At 36.3% G+C, this 23,364-nt stretch overlaps 1 protein-coding gene across 6 annotated transcripts in view; it reads left to right on the top strand.

Annotated features, from left to right (window-relative positions):
• The window catches only part of BLTP3B (bridge-like lipid transfer protein family member 3B), a 105,787-nt gene that overhangs the window by 23,427 nt on the left and 58,996 nt on the right, over positions 1–23,364 (top strand). For 4 of the 6 annotated variants that reach the window (XM_079938125.1, XM_079938126.1, XM_079938130.1 and 1 more), the window contains exons 2-6: positions 14,206–14,368; positions 15,575–15,613; positions 16,767–16,858; positions 20,363–20,552; positions 21,414–21,554. In XM_079938125.1, the coding sequence (XP_079794251.1) occupies positions 14,206–14,368; positions 15,575–15,613; positions 16,767–16,858; positions 20,363–20,552; positions 21,414–21,554 (625 nt within the window). Of the gene's footprint in view, positions 1–3,299; positions 3,626–14,205; positions 14,369–15,574; positions 15,614–16,766; positions 16,859–20,362; positions 20,553–21,413; positions 21,555–23,364 lie in introns of those variants that run through there. The other 2 variants (XM_079938127.1, XM_079938129.1) reach the window with 2 other exon arrangements.

Genomic DNA, 23,364 nt, shown 5'->3' on the forward strand with positions numbered 1-23,364 from the left:
GTGTTTCCTTATTGATTTTCAGTCTGGATAGTCTGTCCATTGATGTAAGTGGGGTGTTAAAGTCCCCTACTGTTATTGTGTGACTGTAAATTTCTTCCTCTATGTCTGTTAATATTTGCTTATATATTTAGGTTTTCCTATGTTGGGTGCATATATATCTTTATAGTTGTTATGTCTTCTACTTGGATTGATCCCTTGATCACTATGTAATGTCCTTCTTTGTCTCTTGTTACAGTCTTTGTTTTAAAGTCTATTTTTTCTGTTATAGTTATTGCTACTCTGGCTTTCTTTTTTTTTTTTTTGCGGTACACGGGCCTCTCACTGTTGTGGCCTCCCCTGTTGTGGAGCACAGGCTCCGGACGTGCAGGCTCAGCAGCCATGGCTCACGGGCCCAGCCGCTCTGCGGCATGTGGGATCTTCCCGGACTGGGGCACGAACCCATGTCCCCTGCATCGGCAGGCAGACTCTCAACCACTGCACCACCAGGGAAGCCCAACTCTGGCTTTCTTTTGATTTCCATGTGCGTGGAATACCTTCTTTAATCCTCTCACTTTCAGTCTGTATGTGTCTTTAGATCTCTTATTGTTGACATTGACCTTGATCACCTGGCTGATGTACTGTTTGTCAGGTTATCCACTATAAAATTACTCTCTTCCCCACTTTCATACTGTACATTTTGGAAGGAAGGAAATACTATGTGCAGCACACACAAAATGAGTGAGGAATTCTGCAGTTCCCTAAGGTTTGAATATCTTATTAAGTTATTTAAAAATTTTCTGTGTGGGAGATTAATCTGTTTTCTCCCAGTTATTTACTTATTCAGTCATGTTTTTTTATCTGTGTAGACTGATGTATATTTATTTTATACTTTGAGTTATAATCCAATAATATTTAATTTATTTTGTTGCCCAGGTTTTTCCAGCTTTGGCTATTGGGAGCTCTTTCATATGGCTCTTGTGTCTTTAATTAATTTTCTTTTTTATGTTGGTCTTATATCTTGTAACCTCGCTAAACTCATTTATTAGTTCTGGTAGTTTGTTTGGTTTTTTTTAAGATTTGCAGGATTTTCTACATAGATGATAATGTCATCTGGGAAATAACACAGTTTTATTTCGTTTCTAAACTGGATGCCTTTTATTTTTATTATTTTATTTCATTTTTTTTTTGCCTTACTGTGTCAGGTAGAACCTCCAGTACAATGTTGAATAGAAGTGGTGAGAGCAGACATCCTTGCCTTGTCTCTGTCTTAGGGGAAAAGCATTTTAGTCTTTCATCATTAAGTATGATCGCAACTGTAGGGTTTTTGTACAAGTCCCTGTAGTTTTGGGGAAGTTCTCTTCTGTTCCTAGTTTATTGAGAATTATTTTTCCATGCATGGTGTTAACTTTTGTCCAGTGCTTTTTTATGCCTCTATTGAGATCACGATGTGATTTTACTTTTCATGTGGTGAATTATATTAGTTGATTTTTGAATGTTAAACCAACCTTCATTACTGGAATAAATACTTGGTCATGATGTATGTACTTCTTATGTATTGTTTCTTAAACTGTGGGTCATAGCTTGCCTTGTGAAAATAGTGTAGTCAATCACCATTTTGAAAGGAGGAAATAGAATGGAAAATATCAGACTGTATTAAACTATCACTTTGAGAAATTTTTGTTTTGTATGTGTGTACTGGATTGTAAAGTCTATTTCTTGATCTCATATCCAAAATTTTGAAAATAACTAATTCACTTCTTGAACCTGAAGACAATGAGGCATAGAGTGGGGCAAGAAGGCAACTAGACTTAAGAGGAGGTTGCCAGGTTAAAGGAGGTGCAACTGGGGTGTTGGGTAAGGCAGAAAGGAAATAGGGGTTTCTTTAGAAACACCTCATTTGTTTCTTAGTTGTTTTTTTTTTTATTGCGGTACACGGGCCTCTCACTGCTGTGGCCTCTCCCGCTGCGGAGCACAGGCTCTGGACGCACAGGCTCAGCGGCCATGGCTCACGGGCCTAGCCGCTCCGTGGCATGTGGGATCTTCCCAGACCAGGGCACGAACCCGTGTCCCCTGCATCGGCAGGCGGACTCTAAACCACTGCGCCACCAGGGAAGCCCTGTTTCTTAGTTTTAAGTGGAGGAATCTTTATGGCTGCATGATGAAGCCCATGGTCTGTGAAAGGGTGTAATTAGGTGCAGATTAATAACTTAATGTTTTTAGCCAAAGAACTTGGCAGACTATCAGATTTTCGGAACGTGCTCCAGTAACATGTTCTCTCGTACAGCTTTACCATGTGGTCTTTAGGTATTTTCTCTTCTAGAAATATTGTTTTTAATAAAGTCAAGTTGAAGCTGTTGTTAGATTTGCTTACATAAAGATTTTGGTTCTTTTTATATCTTTTCATATGCAGTGAGAACACAATCCTTGTAGGGGTGCACAGTCTTGAGATACTAGCTAGTGATTTCAATTACTAGTTCATTTCAACGGTTTTAGTTAGGCCCAACTGGAGAGAATGGAACAATGATGGGTTAAGAATCTTTATGGTATCTTTAAGTTCTTAAATGTTGGATTTGTGTTTCTCAGTTCTGCTCCTTTATTGTTTGTCAGTTTGATCCTAAGGTAGTGTTCCAGTTTTAAATTTCTGAAGGAAGAAATCTGATTGAAGAGTCTAAATGCCTTGTCATTCTCTAGATCAAATCAGCTGTAACCAAGGAAGTATATAACATGTGTTAGGTATGCACCTTTCCCCTATGTTTATAGCCTTTCTCTGGGAAGACAGAATCAGTGGTAACTGGGTAGGCACCCTGAGAGGTGTTTGTTTATAATAAGTTAATTAAATCAAACAACAATGATATTAATATTCGAATTACAGTATTGAAGTAATTTATTTTCTGGATGGTTACAATTAATGCTATTTACGTTAAGGCAATGGTTCTGAGCCTTTTCGGTGTCCAAAAACCCCCTTTGAAAATATTATGAAGTATCTTGGACCCCTTGAAGCCCATCCAAGAACTTCAGATTAAGTATGCCTACTTTAAACTTTTAAATTAAACAATTTAACGTGCATTTTAAAATTCCCTGTAAAGTCTAGTTTTTCATGCTATAGCATGAAATATCAGAATGAGAATGATTATTTCTTTTTTTTTCTTTTTTTTTTTTTTTTTTTTTTTGCAGTACGCAGGCCTCTCACTGTTGTGGCCTCTCCCGTTGTGGAGCACAGGCTCCGGACGCGCAGGCTCAACAGCCATGGCTCACGGGCCTAGCCACTCTGTGGCATGTGGGATCCTCCCGGATTGGGGTACGAGCCCGTGTCCCCTGCATCGGCAGGCGGACTCTAAACCACTGCGCCACCAGGGAAGCCCAGAATGATTACTTCTAATTACAACTGTTATTTGAGAAAAATGTTATCAAGTAGCATAGCTACTTTTTCTTTCTTTCTTCTTCTTTTTTTTTTTTTTTGCCACTTCTTAAGTTTAGAAGAATAGTAGGCATTGATGTGAATCTCTAACAACCTGTACAATAATAGGAACCATAAATACTTTCAGGACAAGGTGAATAATTCAAGAAATGCATATTCGCTGATGAAGTTTTAAAACAATGTCCCAGGGAGGGGCTGTTATCTGAATACAAAGAATTGTGGAAGAAGGTAAGTAGGTCAGAAAAGGGTTTATAAGCTATGTTCTAAGATTGTTTTTAGCACTAAGATTTTATGATTCTACCCCCAAATACTATATTTAATCTAGAGATGGTTCATTTCACAGATCTGTTGCAGTTTGCTTTAGCAAATAAAACAACTTTATGATCTTTGTTTTTATGATACAGCTATAAAATGGATCTGATGAAACTTCAAATAAATCATAACTAAAATTTACAGTAACATCAGATATATAATTTATACCTTTCTGATTTATGATCTACTGTATACTTAGTGATTTATCAAGCCAGAGATCTTTTTTTAGAAATTTTGATCACTGGTTATGTAATGTCTCTGTGTTGTTCATATTCCTATTTAACCTGCATCTTCATATTAATAGTATAGGTAACACTCACTGAATTTTCTTTTCTGTTTTTTTTTTTTTAAACAAGTCTGTTTATTAGAAAGGCTGGTTTTGGGAGGGGGGTGTTTGTTTTGTTTTATTTATAAACATCAGTGAATTTTCTGTGTTAGAGACAATTCCTGGCATTTTCCATGTTCTAACTCAGTTAATCCTCAAAACAATCCCATGAGGCAGGTAATATTATTATCACAATTTTACAGATGAGGAAACTGAGCCATAGAGAGGTTATTTATTTATTAATTTATTATTTATTTATTTTTGTGGTACGCGGGCCTCTCACCGCTGTGGCCTCTCCCGTTGCGGAGCACAGGCTCCGGACACGCAGGCCCAGCAGCCATGGCTCACGGGCCCAGCCGCCCCGTGGCATACGGGACCCTCCCAGACCGGGGCACGACCCCACGCCCCCCGCATTGGCAGGCGGACCCCCAACCACTGCGCAACCAGGGAAACCCTATTTATTTTTTTAAATAAAAATTTATTTTGGCCTTCCCTGGTGGTGCAGTGGTTGAGAATCTGCCTGCCAGTGCTGGGAACGCGGGTTTGAGCCCTGGTCCAGGAGGATCCCACATGCCGCAGAGCAGCTGGGCCTGGGCGCCTCAACTACTGAGCCTGAGCTCTAGAGCCCGCAAGCCACAACTACTGAGCCCGGGTGCCAAAACTACTGAAGCCTGTGCGCCTGGGACCCGTGCTCCGCAGTGGGAGAGATCACTGTAGTGAGAAGCCCGTGCACTGTGGCGAGGAGCAGCCCCTGCTTGCCTCAACTGGGTAGAGCCCACATGCAGCAACAAGACCCAATGCAGCCATAAATAAATAAATAAAAATTAATTTTATTTATTTTATGTTTGGCTGCCATTGGGTTTTCGTTGCTGCACGCAGGCTTTCTCTAGATGCGGCAAGTGGGGGCTGCTCTTCGTTGCGGTGCATGGGCTTCTCATTGAGGTGGCTTCTCTTGTTGCAGGCTCTAGGCTTTAGGCGCGTGGGCTTCAGTAGTTGTGGCACGCGGGCTCAGTAGTTGTGGATTGCGGGCTCTAGAGCGCAGGCTCAGAAGTTGTGGTGCAATGGGCTTAGTTACTCTGCGGCATGTGGGATCTTCCTGGACCAGGGATCAAACCTGTGTCCCCTGCATTGGCAGGCAGATTCTTAACCGCTGTGCGACCAGGGAAGTCTGAGAGGTTAAGTATTTTTTTTGAAGGGGGATGCAATTTTTTTTAACATCTTTATTGGTGTATAATTGCTTTACATTATTGTGTTAGTTTCTGCTATATAACAAAGTGAATCAGCTATACGTATGCATATGTTCCCATATCTCTTCCCTCTTGCGTCTCCCTCCCTCCCACCCTCCCTATCCCACCCCTCTAGGTGGTCACAAAGCATCAAGCTAATCTCGCTGTGATATGCGGCTGCTTCCCACTAGCTATCTATTTTACATTTGGTAGTGTATATATGTCCATGCCACTCTCTCACTTTGTCCCAGTTTACCCTTCCCCCTCCCCGTGTCTTCAAGTCCATTCTCTACGTCTGCGTATTTATTCCTGTCCTGCCCCTAGGTTCTACAGAAACATTTTTTTTAATTTATTTTTTTTAGATTCCATATATATGTGTTAGCCTACAGTACTTGTTTTTCTCTTTCTGACTTACTTCACTCTGTATGACAGACTCTAGGTCATCCACGAGAGGTTAAGTGTTAAGTGGCATTTTTCTTCTTGCAGAGCGATTCTTGACTTTTCGTGCATTTGTGCTGTGTTCCCTTAAGCAAATTATAAATCTTGATTATATGGACTGACTTACTTGTTTTGCCCTAAATTTTACCGTGTACAGTGCTCTACACATAATTTAGACTCTAATTATGTATTAACTGCAAAATGTGTAATCTAAATCAAACCTTTCCTTTCCATTTGCCTGGAAATTTTATTCCTCTACTTAGCTATTTTGTTGTTACTAATGAAAAACCTAGTAAATTTATTTTCATGTATTACATGTAATTAAAGAAGATTTTGGAAAAATGGAAGCCTGTTTGCATGTTTTAAGTTAGCTTTAAAATTGTTACATTGTTAAAAATATAGTTAACCAATAAAATATGTACATCCACATTTAAAATTTATTTCATATAATACTAACGTTAAAATAAAGAACACATGTTTACTTTAAAATAAACCTCTTTACATGCCATAATGTACATAGTAATGGAACATTATTGTGTGTTCTGAATGTTAAAAATAAAAAATTCAGTAAGAATTGTGCCAGGTTTATCTTTATTATGTGTTATGACTTTCTTCTGTACAGTTGTTATGACTTTGACATATTCAAGTCAATCAGCTTTCTTTTTTATCCTCATTTTGAGTCTTTAACATGTCTACTTCGGTTTTATATAGATTTCATGCTTCCATTCTCCCACTCCACTCTTATCTCCACCAAATAATTAATTATTTGGAAGTTTAATTCATTGACCTAGATTTCTACCATTTTTTAAAAAGTTTGTTTTAAAATGTTTATATAACTTTTAGAACTTTAAATGAGTCTTTAGTGAACTGAAGAGGTTTACTTTGGATAATAATTTATTCTCTTTAGGATCAGGCCCAGTATTATAACCCTTCTAATATTAGTAGAATATTTAGTAGAATAATACAATTATCTGGAAATTTCACATGGCAATTTAGTCCAAAGAGCCTATAGCAACACTTGGACAAAGCATAGGTAGACACATAGCTAGTCCATGCCTTAATGTTATTTTGTGGGTTTTAGTCCCTTTGTTTACTTATTGAAAGTGTGCTTTTCCTCTATCAATTAAGTTAACAAATGTGACTGAAAAACCATCCTCCTCTCTCTGTTTTTGGAAGGAACATAATTATATTAATAAATGATTGGGAAATATTTGTGCAAAACTGAAATATATGTTAAATGAAAGCCTCATGTATGAATAATAGAAGATAAATAATTTGATATGTCCACGGCCTACCCAGTATAAGAAACCAACTCTCTAATAGCTGTGGATGTGACAGTTACCAATACATCTTCAGCTTCCTCTTTAAAATATTTTAATAGATGAGCAGTATTAATATGTTTCAAGATTAGCTCCACCGCTCTGCCATTTTAAAGTCCTGTTTGGATAAGCTTGAACTTTTTTGGGTTTTTTTTGGCTGCACCCCTTGCGGGATCTTAGTTCCCTGAGCAGGGATTGATCCCGCACCCTCGGTGGTGAAAGTGCAGATTTTGGACTACAAGGGAATTCCGAAGCATGAACTTTTTTTTTTTTTTTTTTAATATTTATCTATTTGGTTGCACTGGGTCTTAGTTGCAGCAGGCAGGCTTCTTAGTAGTGGCTCCAGGGCTCCTTAATTGCGGCTTGCTGGTTCCTTGCACGTGGGCTCCTTAGTTGTGGCATGCAAATTTTTAGTTGCGGCATGCATGTGGGATCTAGTTCCCTGACCAGAGATCGAACCTGGGCCCCCTGCACTGGGAGCACGGAGTCTTATCCACAGTGCCACCAGGGAAGTCCCCCCAAGCTTGACCTTTTGATATTGCTCCTGTTAAAACTATAATCAATGCCTTCATAATTTAAACTCAATAAAAAGCAGGTCAGGAGAAAGAGAACTCTTAATTGGATATCTGTTTTGTATCAGATACTTTACATATTATCTTTAATACTTTACATATTATCTTTAATCCTCACTAAAATTTTTTGAGTTGCACATTTTTTGAGTTTTTTCTCCATTTTACAGATGAGGAAATTGAGGCAGAGGGGTGTCACAGTAGGTGGCTAAACTAGAATTCACATTTGTTTGTCTGACTTTAAATAAGGTCCATGCTCCTTGCACATGTTGTCCCTTTGGTATGAACTAAATTGAAGATAGAATTTCTTGTGAATAACATTTTAATCTTTCCATCTTCCACTTTTGCATATTGAAATCACAGTATATAATTTTGAACCTTGAATTTTCACCAGGCGCTATAGTATAACCATTTCTTTATATAATTCTCAACACGTATTGCTTGATATATATGTAGGCATAATGTATCATAATTAAAGGGATTATTATGGAGTGCTTTCACTTTTTTCCTTTTGTAAATATCATTGAGATGAACATTCTTGTACCATAGACCATTAAGATGTTGCCTGATTTCTCCACTAATCACCCCTCCTTGCCCAACACTAAGGATATATAGTCAAATGTTGTATTCATGAGTTAATCAGATTCGTTTTTGTCCATCTATCCCTCTGTCCTTTCTTCCTATCTTCCCCTTGAATATGGTTACAGTATTTTTTAATACAATTAGGTTCATTTGTTTCAGGTCGCTTTCAGTTTTAGGCATTTCCCCTCTTCACATTCTTTCTTATTTTATTTTTTGCATATACAGAGTATTAATATGCTTTCCAAAATCAAAACTGTTCAAAGCCAGTCCCTCTTCTTGTGTACTCTATGTGCTGTCTTCTAATCAAGGATTTTATTCCATCCATTGTCTGTCCATCAGTAGTTTTCTTTTCTCTGCATCATGGTCATCAACATACAAGCCTGCTGAATTTTCTCTCACCTAACAAAAACGATTTCTCTCCTACCTCACTGGCCCTTCCTTCTTAATCGCCTTTATTGGTTACTTGGCCTCTTATTGGTCCTTGACCACAGTCCTTGAGCCATTTCATTTTTTGTCTCCATCTTGCAATTGTAAATACCATATATAACATTGGTGATTATTAAATTTGTATCTGCAACTACTGAATAAGATTTGAATATCCAGCTACCTAATTGGTATCTCCTCTTGGATATCTAATAAGCATCTCTTAATTAAACTATTCCAAGCCTAAATTCTGATCCTTAATCCCAAGCTTATTTCTCCCTCTGTCTCTTTACCCCAATAAATGGTGGCTCTATCCTTCTGTTTGCTTAGATCAAAAACCTTGGAGCCATCCTTGACTTCAATCTGTACTATCAAATCCCGTTGGCTTTACCTTCAGAATATGTCTAGAATTGTTCCCTTCTCACCACTTCCTACTCTTCCATCTTGGTCCAAGGCAACATCTTCTCTTACCTGTCTTATTGCAATAACCTTCTGTCTGGGCTCCCTGCTTCTGTCCATGTCCTTCTTTTATCTATTCTCAATAGAGCCATCCTTTAAAACTCCCTGTTCTTGTCAAAAACCATCTCCAGTCACTCTCATTTTTACTCAGAGTAAAAGCCAGAGAGTCCTTAGAGTGGCTTAAAAGGCCTCACATGATCTGGCCCTTGTTATTTCTCTAACCTCATCTCCTTTCATTTTTGCCCTTGTTCATTTCCTCCACTCACATTGGCCTTCTTGCTATTCCTCAGACCTGCCAAGCATGTTCCTACCTCAGTTTTTGCCCTTAGCTTTTCCTCTGCCTAGAGCATTCTTCCTCCAGATATTTGCATAGCTAGCTCCTTGGCTTTCTTCAGATCTTTGCCCAAATGTCATCTTTTTAATGAGGCTTTTCCTGTCTACTCTTTTTTGTTTTGTTTTGTTTTGTTTTGTTTTTTCGGTATGCGGGCCTCTCACTGCTGTGGCCCTTCCCATTTTGGAGCACAGGCTCCGGACGCACAGGCTCAGCGGCCATGGCTCACGGGCCCAGCCGCTCCGCGGCATGTGGGATCTTCCCGGACCGGGGCACGAACCCGTGTCCCCTGCATCAGCAGGCGGACTCTCAACCACTACGCCACCAGGGAAGCCCCCTGTCTACTCTTTTAAAAATTAAAAGGTCCTCTGCTTGCACCTCCTATCTTACTTTCGCTTTGTTTTTTCCACAGTTATCAGAATCTGACTTTTTTTTTTTCAAGAAAGAAATGGGAAATTTTATTCAAGCCAATCTGAAAATTATAACTAGGGAGATAGTCTTTCAGAAAGCTCTGAGGACTGTTCTGCCCATTAGAGGTCTAAGCACAGTTATATAAGTTTTTGAGACAAAGGGTTATACATCAAAGGGTTAAACATCAAGGTGGCATTGACAGTTTACATAGTTCAACAAAGTGAGTAGTGGGTCATCATAACCCCTTACATGATAACGGAGGGAATGCTATCTCCTAAGGAGTTTCCTTGCTGGTGCCAGCAGGAAATGTGTGTGTGTGTGTGTGTGTGTGTGTGTGTAGACGTTCCTGTGTCTTCTTAGGGAATCTAGTTAATGTATAATGCAGATGCACAATGCACACTAAGGAGAAGGTATAGTGGCTCAAACAGCAGAGAAAATTTCACGTTAAATTTCTTTTCCTGCCTTAAAATAATTTTGTTTCATCAGCAGCCTCATTGAGGAGGTAATATTTGAGTAGACTCTAAGGTGGTAAGGGACTTAGCCTTATGGATATGGTGGAAGTAGTGTTGCAGGCAGTAGGAGCAGCCAGTGAAAAATTCTAAGGAGGAGAGCTTGCCTGGTATGTTTGGAGAACAGCATGGGGACGCTGAGGGTAAGAGGTGAGATTAGAACTGTAAACTAGTATGTTTGTTGGTGTGTGGGGGGGCTTTTGGTCACAGAATTAACCTTATTCATGAAATAAAAGCTATAAATTTTCTATTTACACTATAACTATGTATTATAAAGTCAAGGAAGTCAGTGTTGTTCTTTCTTGGACTTTATATTATGAATATCAGGATGAAAGGTGGTTTGAAGCTCTAATTTTTTAACTCAATCAACTGTGCAGAAATCGCTTATGAACTGTATGTTAATGATTTGAATCATGTGCCTGAGGTCCCTTTGCCAGAGACTTTTTAATTTAATTGGTAGTGGTGAGGGTGGGAAGGGAGGGGGTTGTGCCTGGGCATTGAGTTTTTTAAGCACTCCCGGGTGGTTCTATATGCACTGCTCTGGTACCTGAATATATAGAAAAAGAGACAGCTTTTCTCATTCCGGCTCCAAAGTAGTCTGCTCAGTATGCTTATCATCCTTGCTGCCTCAGCTCACTGCAGTGTCTCATAACTCCCTGGAACTCAACAACCACAAATCCCCTCCACAGAAATCCTGGGACCTCTCCTAGCCATGCCATTGGAGGGGAAAGGTAGGACAGGTAAGAGTTCTCCTTTACCGCCCCATTCATAAGTTCCCCACAACACCAAAAAACAAGACTGGGTGTGGGCACCAGATGACTGAAAAGTTTGTGTTACAGAATGACAGTGTAAGAGGAGGGGTAAGAGAAGAGGGGAGCAAAATGTTGGCATCAATTGCCTAATAAAAAATTTTAAGAACAAGGCTGCCTAATATTCAGTTTCAAATTTTGGCATTGTTGTGGTAGAAAATACCCTGTCTCCCCCACTCATCTGTTTCATTTATGTGTCTGGCACATTTTTGGCACACAACAAATATTTGTTATATAAATGAATGAATGAATTCAAGTGGGCTGAACACAAAAAGCAACAAGCCTCCAACCCATCCTTTCCTGATCCCTCCAATCTTGTTCCCCAGTGGCAGTCGCATTTACCTCACTGTTACCCTACTAGCTCTAAATTATATATCTATGCTGTTCATTCTAGATGTATCAGTGTTAGATCTTGCATACTCACTTACTGCTAAGATAGGTAAGGATTTTACTAAATTAACCACTCCAAATTTTACCGACCTACAATACCTAATAAATTATATCACTATTGTTAGCTTTTCCATTGCTTACGTTTGTGAGGTTAAACAATATACTTAAATTTGTATTTCTTATTTCAACTATAAGGAGTACCTCTTCACTTTGAATCTGACTTATTATATATTTAACTTATTTCTTAATTCTCTGTGTTCTACCCCCCAGTTAAGCTCCATGAAGGAAGAGATTTTTATCTATTTTGTTTACTCTCAAATCCCCAGTGCCTTTTATTTATTTATTTATTTTAAAAATATTTATTTATTTTTGGCTCCATTGGGTCTTTATTGCTGCACGCAGGCTTTCTCTAGTTGTGGTGAGCGGGGGCTACTCTTCGTTGCGGTGCACCGGCTTCTCTTTGCGGTGGCTTCTCTTGTTGCGGAACACGGGCTCTAGGCACGTGGGCTCAGTAGCTGTGGCTCGTGGGCTGTAGAGTGCAGGCTCAGTAATTGTGGCGCACGGGCTTAGTTGCTCTGCGGCATGTGGGATCTTCCCGGACCAGAGTTCGAACCCCTGTCCCCTGCACTGGCAGGTGGATTCTTAACCACTGTGCCACCAGGAAAGCCCGCCCTGCCTAGTGCCTTTTAAATTATAGGTAATCAGTTAAAATTTATTGAATGAATGAATGAATAAAATGGTCAAGGCCTTGTGTAATCAGTCCTCTCTTTGTCCTTCCAGAGTTATCTTCTGCTCCCCTGGCTCTCTTGCTACATGCCAGATGCTGATCTTTTTCACTTCCACTTTATACCATGCTCCCTCCTGCCTCAGAACCTTTATATGTTTTATTTCCTCTACTTGGAATACGCTTTATTTCCTGACCCCTTCTTTTCCTTGCCTAGTTAACTTCTATTACTCATCCTTTAGATATCAGCTCAAAAGTCCCTATTTCAAAGAAGATCTGGATTAAGAACCCCTGTATTCACTCTTCACCAACTAAACTGAATATTTCAGAAAGGCAAAAACCTTGAGTATACTGCTTGCCAGTGTATGTGTCGGAATAGTGAATCCTCAGTAAGTACCTATTGAATGTTCCCTTCTGCATTAATATTCTGCCTTGAGGCAGTGGCAGGTCATTCCTATATGATTAGAAATGGCAGCCTCTCAGGAAACTTCATATTCTTAAATGAAACATGATTGGTAGTAAGTGAGAAACAGCTCAGCATCTTTGGTCAAATATGGGTTAAATACGAGCTTTATGTTGAGAAAGTCAGTGTGTTGACATTTTGTGAGAAGATAGGAATCCAGATAAGATCTGGCTCAAGAAATTCTGGTTTAGGGTCAGTGCAGAAGCATGTGCATATTGATTCTTGTTGATGTGTAGGGCATGTAAATAACCCAGTACATTTTGTTACTTTAATATTTAATATCAAAAAATGGTAGAAGACTGGCTAATAACTCCTTTGTTAGCCAGTAGTTAACTTTTTCAATAGTTTCACTTTTGAAAAAGTGAGGCTGGGTAAAGTTAGCAATTTTTTATTTTGTAGGATTGTGTTAAGAATTAACATATACGAAAGTTCTTTAAAGTGCATGTGTAATTTATTGTTATTATTACTATTATCATCATTATTAGTTGTGACATTGGGCAAATAAATTAGTTTCTCTTTATATTTACTCTTGTAAAAAGTGGGAATAAGGACTTCCCTGGTGGTCCGGCAGTTAAGACTCCACACTCCCAACGCAGGGGGCCCAGATTCGATCCCTGGTCAGGGAACTAGATCCCACATGCTGCAACTAAGAGCCCGCATACTGCAACTAAAAGATCCCGCACGATGGAACTAAAGATCCCGCACGCAGCAACGAAGATCCCGCTTGCCATAACTAAGACCCAGTGCAGCCAAATAAATAAATATGGGAAAAAAAAAGTGGGAAAGAAAATAGTATTGACCCTAATGGGTTATCATGAAAATTAGTAACGCATGCACTCAAAGAGAAGAGCTTGGTATCCAGTAAACCCTTGGAAAATGGTCACTGTTATTTTAACTATTATTATTTTCAATCTTTTCTTTTGAGTTTAAGAACTTTCCTTTCTAAATCATTATAGAGAATTTGAATTCTTTAATTAGAATTCAGGGTCCAGTCTCCTATGTGACTTTTGGCACTTTCATTAAGCTCTTGGCATGATGAATGGCAGTGGTGGCAGCTGCTGCTGCTACTATTTCTAAAGGTCCACCTCATTTACCTTACTTGTATATTGGTTAGTGAAATAGGAATATCCACTTCTGTGATATTGTCTGTAGTGAAGTGAACAAAATGTTGTAGGGGATGGCTCAAAGCCTTGCATAGTTCCTGAAAAATAGTGGATACTAAGTATTCATAAATTTGAAAGACAGTAAGAACTAGAGCTTGATTGTGTCTGGTTATAAGATATTTAAATGTATACCAAAAATACTGTAGACTTTGTGTAAGAGAGCTATGGACAAGGGAGATCAAAACAATAATAACAAAACCACATTGAAAAACACGGATTAGAGTAGAGCCTATCATTGTGGTTTTGTGTTTCTTAGTGCTGCTATTACATTCTTAATGCTCTGTATATTTGCAAGAACAAGTCAGGGGTACAGTAACTAACACTAAAATAAATGTCAATATATATTCTCTTTCAGATTTACCAAAAATTTATCTCCTGACAAGATAAATCTAAGTACCCTTAAAGGAGAAGGTGAACTGAAGAATTTGGAGTTGGATGAAGAGGTGCTCCAGAATATGTTGGATTTGCCAACATGGCTTGCTATCAACAAAGTTTTTTGTAATAAAGCATCTATTAGGGTGAGACTTTGATATCTGTGCAAGGCATTTTCTGTTTTCATTTTGTTTATTTCATCCCTATCTTTTAAAATAAATATTTTGTTTTCGGTAATTCTGAAAAGAAGCATTTTTATTAACATAATTTTAAAAGACAGATACCTTGTAAATAATTGCATGAATGTGTGCCTTTTGAATTTAATTGAATGCTAATATATGTTTATTAATTTATAGGTTTTAAGTTTTATTAAAATTTAATATTAATATTTAAATAAAATTGTTGATGCTTTATTAATAAAATAATTTGGTACATATTTAAAATTTTTTTCACACGATTTATTGTCAAAAGGGACAATTTAAATTTGTAGTTAGTAAACACTACTTCAAATGAAGACATAAGGACTGATAAGTTATCTTATTCTGGACATTATACTTTTATTTGAAATTCTGTCTCTTTTCCTCATTTGTTTTTTATTTTGAGGTTTTTAAAGTTTTCTTTTAATACTAGTTCTGCTTATTAAAACTTAAGCTTTCTTATTATCTTTGGCTCTAATCATACATCATATCATTTCCTTCTCTTAAAGATTAGGCTTAGTTTGGGAGCCTACTCAGTAGAAATACTGCACGCTAACTTTTCATAAAATTAAAATTGGGCTCCAAAGAAAAGATTGTAGAAAAGTTGCTGTATCCTTTGATGGTAACCTTTAATTTTTGTTCCATCCTCCATAAGCCCAAATGTCTAAAAACATGACATTTTTAGTGCAGGATATATTTGAACATTATTTATTTGATGTTACTTGTATTTAACATTAATGGTCTCACTTTTGTATTTGTCTTGAATACCTACAAGGAGATTGGTTGGAATTCTAGAATTTAAAAAATTGTTAAATAAACAAAACACTGATTATGCTTTGCTAGGAATTCTTCAGCTACAAAATTAAAATGTGTTTTCAGAACTGGGGAAAAAAGATATTAAGAGAACCTGAAATTTTTATTTAAAAAGATGACCAAGAAAATAAGGCTAGTAGTCTTTTTTAATATAAAATAGGTGCAGCTGATTTCAAGAGTATGAATGAATTGCTCAGTTTATTATTTTTCAATTTAAGAAAAAAGTCATCTGATATAATTTGGTATGTCTTTCACTATGTTAAGAGAGTATCTGTGTTGATTACTGTTTTATATTATTTTTTTAATGATTCATTTTAAAGAAAGAAAAATTTTCTTTTGTAGATACCATGGACAAAACTGAAAACACATCCCATCTGTTTGGTAAGTTCTGAATTGCTTCAGAAATAAACTCTTATGTATGCATATAATCTAACAAATCTAATATTAAACAAAATATTAATATTTTGTTTCATAGAAACATAATCTCATGGCTTCTCTGCTAGTTATCTTTCATTCTATTTTGATGGTTCTTAGTTTTATCAGTTCTTAAATGAGAAGTTTGAACTTTAAAATGAGAGGGTCTTTAAAGTTTTTCAGGTCTAGAATATTATATTGTAAGTTGGTATATTTTATTGCATTTTTTAACTTTTTATTGATATATTATACTTTATTTATGAGATTCTTCTTTTAATAAAGTTTGGTCCAGACTTTCTGTGTTTCTGCTTTTACTGATCTAATATAATACGTTCTTTAATATACTTTACTTTTTAAGGAAAACTGATCAGTTGGTCATTTATTGATTCATTCATACCACAAATATTTACTGAGCACCTCCCCTCTGCCCTGAGGGAGCATATTTTTACAAGGTGACTGACAACGAACAAGTAAACAAAACAAGACAGTTTCAGATAATAAGTACAATATTAAATAGAGAATGAAGAATGACTGGAGATGTGTTAGTGATGACTACTAAGGACATTTGATCTTCCTTCAAGAAAAAACTTGGACTGAGAAAGAAACTTTTTTACTATGAGAGTATTTACTTTTTCATATTTCTTGCATTTTTCTTAGTTACACATCTTAAATCTCAGGTTTTAGATTGGTTCTATTTATTTTAATTAGCCCAGGTTTTAATTAAAGCTCAGGTTTAAGCTTTTAGAGGTGGTTTAATCCTATTTATTAATAAATAATCTAATTTATCAATTAATAATGTAGTACACTCTGGGATTAGCGATTATATGTCTGTAAAACTTGATGATGTCATCAGTATATGGTTACTTCTTATAGTTTTTTTCTCCTGTACTCCTGTAATAAGCTTTTCCACCAGATAATAAGTGCCTTGAGAAAGGACTAAGCACTTTTTTTTTAGTATTTCTCTTTTTAGACCTCTAGAGAAACATTTAAAATAACTCTGCTTACTTACTGTTTTCTTTGCTCCTAAAGAAATGAAAGAGAAAATAGTCTTAAATAATATCTACGTAATATACATAAAATAAAATATCTAATGTTTACATTTTTAATATATTTTTATTAGTCCTTGGATAAAGTAATAATGGAAATGAGTACATGTGAAGAACCACGAACCCCAAATGGCCCATCACCAATTGCAACTGCTTCAGGACAAAGGTAAGCTATTTTCCATTAATCTGTATGACTGGCAAAGGGAATTTTTTTTTCTGTTATCTGCAGTAATGGGACATAAAGTAAAATTTCCTAAGTTCAGTTTCTATTTTAGTTACTTCTCCCATCAAACATTTTACAGTTTTAGTAAATACATTGCAAAAGTAGCAGAATTGATTTTTAGCCTCTTTTATTCATCTTGTTTTCCTTGATATTAAATACTAATGATCAGTCAAATGCAGAGCAGTAGCAGAAAATAAAAGAAGAGCTTAGGCATTCTAAATCAGATAGTCTCTTACTTGGTTTCTCTGTATAACATTTGTTCTATGCATCAGTGGAATTTTTATGACTCTTAAGAGTTAAGTTGATGCCTTAAAAAATTATAGACCTTTCGGATTACTCTAAAATTCATTAAATATAGAATGCTCACACTTTACACAGATTGAATTTTGATAGATAAAAATCAGATGTTAATAAAGTAGGAGCATGGGGAGCGTTTCACAAAGCTGCCTTGAGAAGTTAGAATAGTTCTTAAAAAATAGATCTTCAAAAACTTGCCTATTCATCTTTGCATTCAGTAAATTTGGATCTTGTATATCATTTCCTCAAAACAGGTTTTCTGTACTATTTTTGGATGGTGCAGCTATTCACGTAAAAAGTTTACATTGATTTTAATGTGATTAGTGCCTCCTCAAGTTGTACAACATGGCAGCCCTGAACATTTACAGTATTCTGGGTGCTGTATAAAACCAGTGATAAACTCTTCTTGAGAATGAACATACACATACAGATACACACACATACTCTGTTTCTTGCACTCTCATATTTTCCTCCTCTTTCACCAAGGTTGAGCCACCATTATTAATGCATTCTGTGAGAATACCTGCAGTCTGATCAGTGGCTTTTCGTGTGGGAATCAAATGGTGATCCATCCACTGCTGAGAGTTGACTGAAGGCCAGATTTTTCAGATATACAGTTTATATTTGGACTATATGTAATAGTGATGGGGAAAAGAGCTTTCACATTAACTTCTTTGTAGTTTACGTATTTTCCAGCAATTTGAGATTTTAAAGTTTAGATTATGATTTCAGGTTAGATAGAGTAGGTTGGAGCAGTTGATCTTAAAATTGGCTAGACTCAGAAAATTGGAGAAAAAGTTGAGATGTTTATAAGACTATTAAAAGGGCAAAAGAAGATCAGGAAAGTTGCTATAAACAAATGATTTATTTTAATTAGGTGTGGCAGAAATTAGGTATTTTCTTATTGTATGCTAAGTGTAGTTGATACTGTTCTTCCCAATTCATGTTTTTGTAGTGTCAACAAGCTTTATAATTTTGGCTTTGTAATCATATGATGGTAATCCTTATATTGTATGGTAGTATCTTTATTTCTATGTTTTCCAGACTTGCCTAATTGTAGCAATCATTTAGGGTGCTTATGAAATTCACAGAGTTTTTTAGGCTCCTCCTTTAAAATTAGGATTCATTAGGTCTAGAATGGTTATCAAGAATATGAATATGTATTTTCAACAATTCTTTATAGTCATGCAATTTAAGGAAACACTGATCTATTTGATTTTATTTCTAGCTAAGAGATTAAAATAGAGGGAAATTAACGATTAATGGGGTGACCCTTCCTTCTGTGCAGAACCTGTGGGCTAACAATGCTCCCACAGATTGATGGTCTACGAAACTTTGTAAATTCAGAAATTTGATTTTATCACTTCACATGAAGGAGATAAACATCTACGTGAAGATTAACCAAACTCAGAAGAGACTTATTTGTAAACTGAAATTTCGTTTATAATGGATGACATAAACCAGAAACATGTAGACATTAGTCATTGAGTCTGCCTTCACCCTTCTGATGGTAAATTGTCCAGTACAATTGTAGCACTTTTTAATGTGCATAGATTAGATTAGATGGATTTGGATATTCCAAAGGGTATTCCCAGATAATTATTATAGAAATATTCTTCCAAATCCAGGAATATTTCTGTCTAAGTGACCAGTATTTGTCCTTAGGATCACAGCAACTCCTCCCTAGGATGCTGATGAGTTCTTCCTCTTCAGTTCTCAATTTTCTAAACCCCAGGTAGACAACCACCTTTTTTTTTATAACAAAATTACCTCAGTCAAGCCAAGGACCGTATAAATTACTACACATACACCATTTCACTTAAGGACCACAGCAACCTTTTGAAATAGGTATGATTCTCATTTTACAAATGATGAAACTGAGACTCAGAGACTTTCAGTAGTATTAATAATAATATACTACTATTTATAATACTATAAATAACAGTTATATCTTTTTCAGTATTTTGAGTCCAGAGATGGACTATGTGGTTCATATGCATTATTTCATGCAATCTACACATAACCTACAAAGTGTATCCTGATTTAAAAGATGTCATCTAAATTTTAGAAAAGAGTAATTTTATTTATTCATTAAGATAGTAAATCAAGAAGCATAGCAGCAGGTATAGAGGAGCAGTGTGCATGATCATTAAAAATGATGGCCTCACTTTTATGTGTGTTGGCTTTGAAATGTGTGAGAGGCAGCCAGGTAGAACTGTCTGGTGGACATTTGAATTTTGCAGTCTGAAGTTACAACAAGAGATCTGGATAGTGATATAGATTTAGGAATAATGGTCATAATTGAAGTAAGGTGCCAATTTGGCAAACTTTCACCACCCCCCTGCCAAAATATACTAATAGTCTATATTCAAGTCATACTGTACTTACCATTCTTGAAATGTGACCTTTACTTTATTTTTCTCCATGTCTTTGCTCATGCTTTTCCCTATTCTAAGATTTCCCTTCCTTTTCATCCCTCCTTGAGGAAAGTTCATCTTTCTTTCCTGGATATATTTCTCATTAACTATAAACAGTTTCTTCCTCTACCAAGTGTACTGATGATTCCTTTTTGAAAACACTTAATTACAGACTGCCTCACGTTTCAGTTGCTAGGATATGTGTTTTTTTTTCCTTCCCAAGTAACTTGCAAACCCTGTAACGCCACAACTCTACTTTGTTTTTCTTTATGTCCTAGCATCGTCCCCATCGTAGATGCTCAATACTTGCTGAATTGAATTAGAGAATGTGAACTTTTTCTGACTTTATTTCTAAATTATGAGATTATATTCCACTTGGCCTCTACAACCTTCTTTGTGTCAAGAATTTAGCCCTCTTACTTACTAACATTGATGCCAGTTGTCTGCACTAATGCTTTTTGAGACTAGGCAACTTTGGAAGGTGATTTTAATAATTTAGAGAGTAACTTCCAATTTTAAAAACCTTTTGTCATTTTGAGAAGAACATTTTTTTTGTAACTTACATGTAACCAGACTAGATTATCGTTTTAACAAAAATGTGTTTTGTTAAACAAAAATGAATACTATTATGGCAGTTTGTGTACTTGTGTGAGAATATTAACAAAACTTTTTCACTTCAATGATTTTATTTTGGTTTTAGTGCATTATATTTTGTTCTGCTTTGTTTTCCCAGTGAATACGGCTTTGCTGAAAAAGTAGTTGAGGGAATTACTGTTTCTGTAAATTCCATTGTCATCCGCATTGGAGCAAAAGCCTTCAATGCATCCTTTGAACTTTCCCAGCTACGGATCTATAGTGTAAATGCGAACTGGGAACATGGAGATTTAAGATGTGCTCGTATTCAGGATCCACAGAGAGGAGAGGTAAAGATTTTTTCCTTTTCTTTCTTTGTTTAAAAAATGTTTTAGTCGTTGATTAATATAAAAGTACATTTACAGTGGTGTGTTAGTTTCTGCTTTACAACAAAGTAAATCAGCTATACATATACATATATCCCCATATCTCCTCCCTCTTGGGTCTCCCTCCCACCCTCCCTATCCCACCCCTCTAGGTGGTCACAAAGCACCGAGCTGATCTCCCTGTGCTATGCGGCTGCTTCCCACTAGCTATCTATTTTACATTGGGTAGTACATATAAGTCCATACCACTCTCTCCAATAAAGATGTTAAAAAAAATTTTTTTTAATAAATAAATTTTAAAAAAGTATATTTAAAATAATTACTTTTTATGGTTGCTTATATTCACATACTACTAGATTTACTTTTGCCCTTTAACTATACTTTTCTCTGTACTACTTTTAATCATTTAATTATATAATGTGCATATTTTAATGTTTTTACTGTAATATTTCAACTTACAGAGTTAATGAGTCCTATTTTAACTTCTTAGCTTCTCAGAATTGAATTTTAAATATACATAACTAAAATATGTTTTTAAAATTCTTCTTGGTTACATAATTCAAATGTTCTTTGTGCTTTATATTAAAATGAAATTACTTAGAATAAAACTGTTAACAGCTTTACAGATGATGAATATAATTATGAAGATGTGTTACTGAATTTGGAATTCTACAATTAAAAAAAATCAAAGCATAGTGAATAGATCTAGAATGTCATATGAAAATTAGTGAAGAAATACATTTTTATAATAATTTTGTTTTTACAAATTTACATTTTTCTTATTCTATTTTGTGTAAGTGAAGCTAATCTCTATATTCTCTTTAGGTTTTGACCTTTAAGGAAATAAATTGGCAGATGATTCGAATAGAGGCAGATGCTACCCAAAGCTCACATCTTGAAATTATGTGTGCTCCTGTTCGATTAATAACCAACCAATCAAAAATCAGAGTCACACTTAAAAGAAGAGTAAGTCAAGAGGGTTACCCTTATGATTTATGCGATAGCTATTAGAATTGATGGGAAATTTTAAATTATTTTTTAGCTGAAATATTGGCATATTAAAACAGTGTAAAATAAAAGGAAATATAGTGCCTCAAGCAATATTTGAAGAAATCTAATGTAATGGTAACATTTTTCAGGTTTCTAAGTTTAATATTTAGATTTTTTTTTAATGTGACTTTATTCGGAAATAGGGTCTTTTTAAAAAAATTATTTATTTAATTTATTTATTTTTGGCTGTGTTGGGTCTTCGTTGCTGTGCGTGGGCTTTCTCCAGTTGCCGCGAGTGGGGGCTACTCTTCGTTGCGGTGCACAGGCTTCCTTATTGCGGTGGCTTCTCTTGTTGCGGAGCATGGGCTCTAGAGCACAGGCTCAATAGTTGTGGTGCATGGGCTTAGTTGCTCCGTGGCATGTGGGATCTTCCCAGACCAGGGCTCGAACCCATGTCCCCTGCATTGGCAGGCAGTTTCTTAACCACTGTGCCACCAAGGAAGCCCACAGATTTTTATTTTTGATAAATTGAATAGATTTCTCAGTTATCAAATATTTATTGAACATTAACTGTTTTATAATTTTACTTCTCCTTATTGAATCTTGCTCAGGAGTGGGTAAACGGTAAAGTCTTCACTATTAGTAACCAAAACGACTAGTTTTAGAAGGTTAAGATATGACTGGTAATTTAGATAAATAGGGACGATAGTTACTTAAGGATGTCAGTATTTGAGAGTCCACTGTGGATTGTCATGAAATTTAATGAGGGGGAGTAACGACTTTTTAAAAAACTTGGCTCAATTAAAATCTCAACGATATGTTTTCTAGTACTAGACACAAATCACTGTACTAAATTAAATTAAATTTTTCAGAGTATGACAATACAGATATTCTAAAATGTGAAATATGGTTAAAATAGCATTTCAGTTTTTTATTAAATTTTTTTTAAAAGATTTATTTATTTTTGGCTGCATCGGGTCTTAGTTGAGGCATGTGGGATCTTTTGTGTGGCGCACGGGCTTCTCTCTAGTTATGACTTGCGGGTTTTCTCTTCTCTAGTTGTGGCGCGCAGGCTCCAGGGTGCGTGGGCTCTGTATTTGTGGCCTGTGGGTTCCAGAGCACATGGGCTCTGTAGTTTGCGGCACGTGGGCTCTAGTTGACGCGTGCGAGCCCGGTAGTTGTGGTGCATGGGCTTAGTTGCCCCACGCATGTAGGATCTTAGTTCCCCGCCCAGGGATCGAACCAGCGTCCCCTGCATTGTAAGTCAGGTTCTTTACCACTGGACCACCAGGGAAGTCCCTTTAATTAATTTTAATGCCCCTTTTTCTACTAGAATTACAGTTGACCCTTGAACAACACAGTTTTGAACTGCATGGGTCCACTTATATGTGGATATTTTTCAATAGTAAATACTACAGTACTACATGGTCTGAGGCTGGTTGAATCTGTGGATGTGGAGGAACCTTGGATATGGAGGAAATTTGGATACAGAGGGCCGACTATAAGTTATATGCATTAACCCCACATTGTTCAAGGGTCAACTGGGGTTGAATTAACATAGGTAATTTTATGATTTATTAGCTATAAATGAAAAATTAAATTATATAAATACTTGTACCTATATAACTTGTTCCTGTTAAAGTACAGGAATCTATCAGTCTTTTTTACCACTGTGTCTCCAATACTAGGAGATATTCCTTCCATATTATAGGAACTCAATAAATATTTGGTGAATAAGGAAGGATCCATATTTAAACCATTGAAAAATTTAAAACTTTTAAAAGAT

Source organism: Stenella coeruleoalba (assembly GCF_951394435.1).
Source record: "Stenella coeruleoalba genome assembly, chromosome: 11".
NCBI classification, from domain to species: domain Eukaryota; kingdom Metazoa; phylum Chordata; class Mammalia; order Artiodactyla; family Delphinidae; genus Stenella; species Stenella coeruleoalba.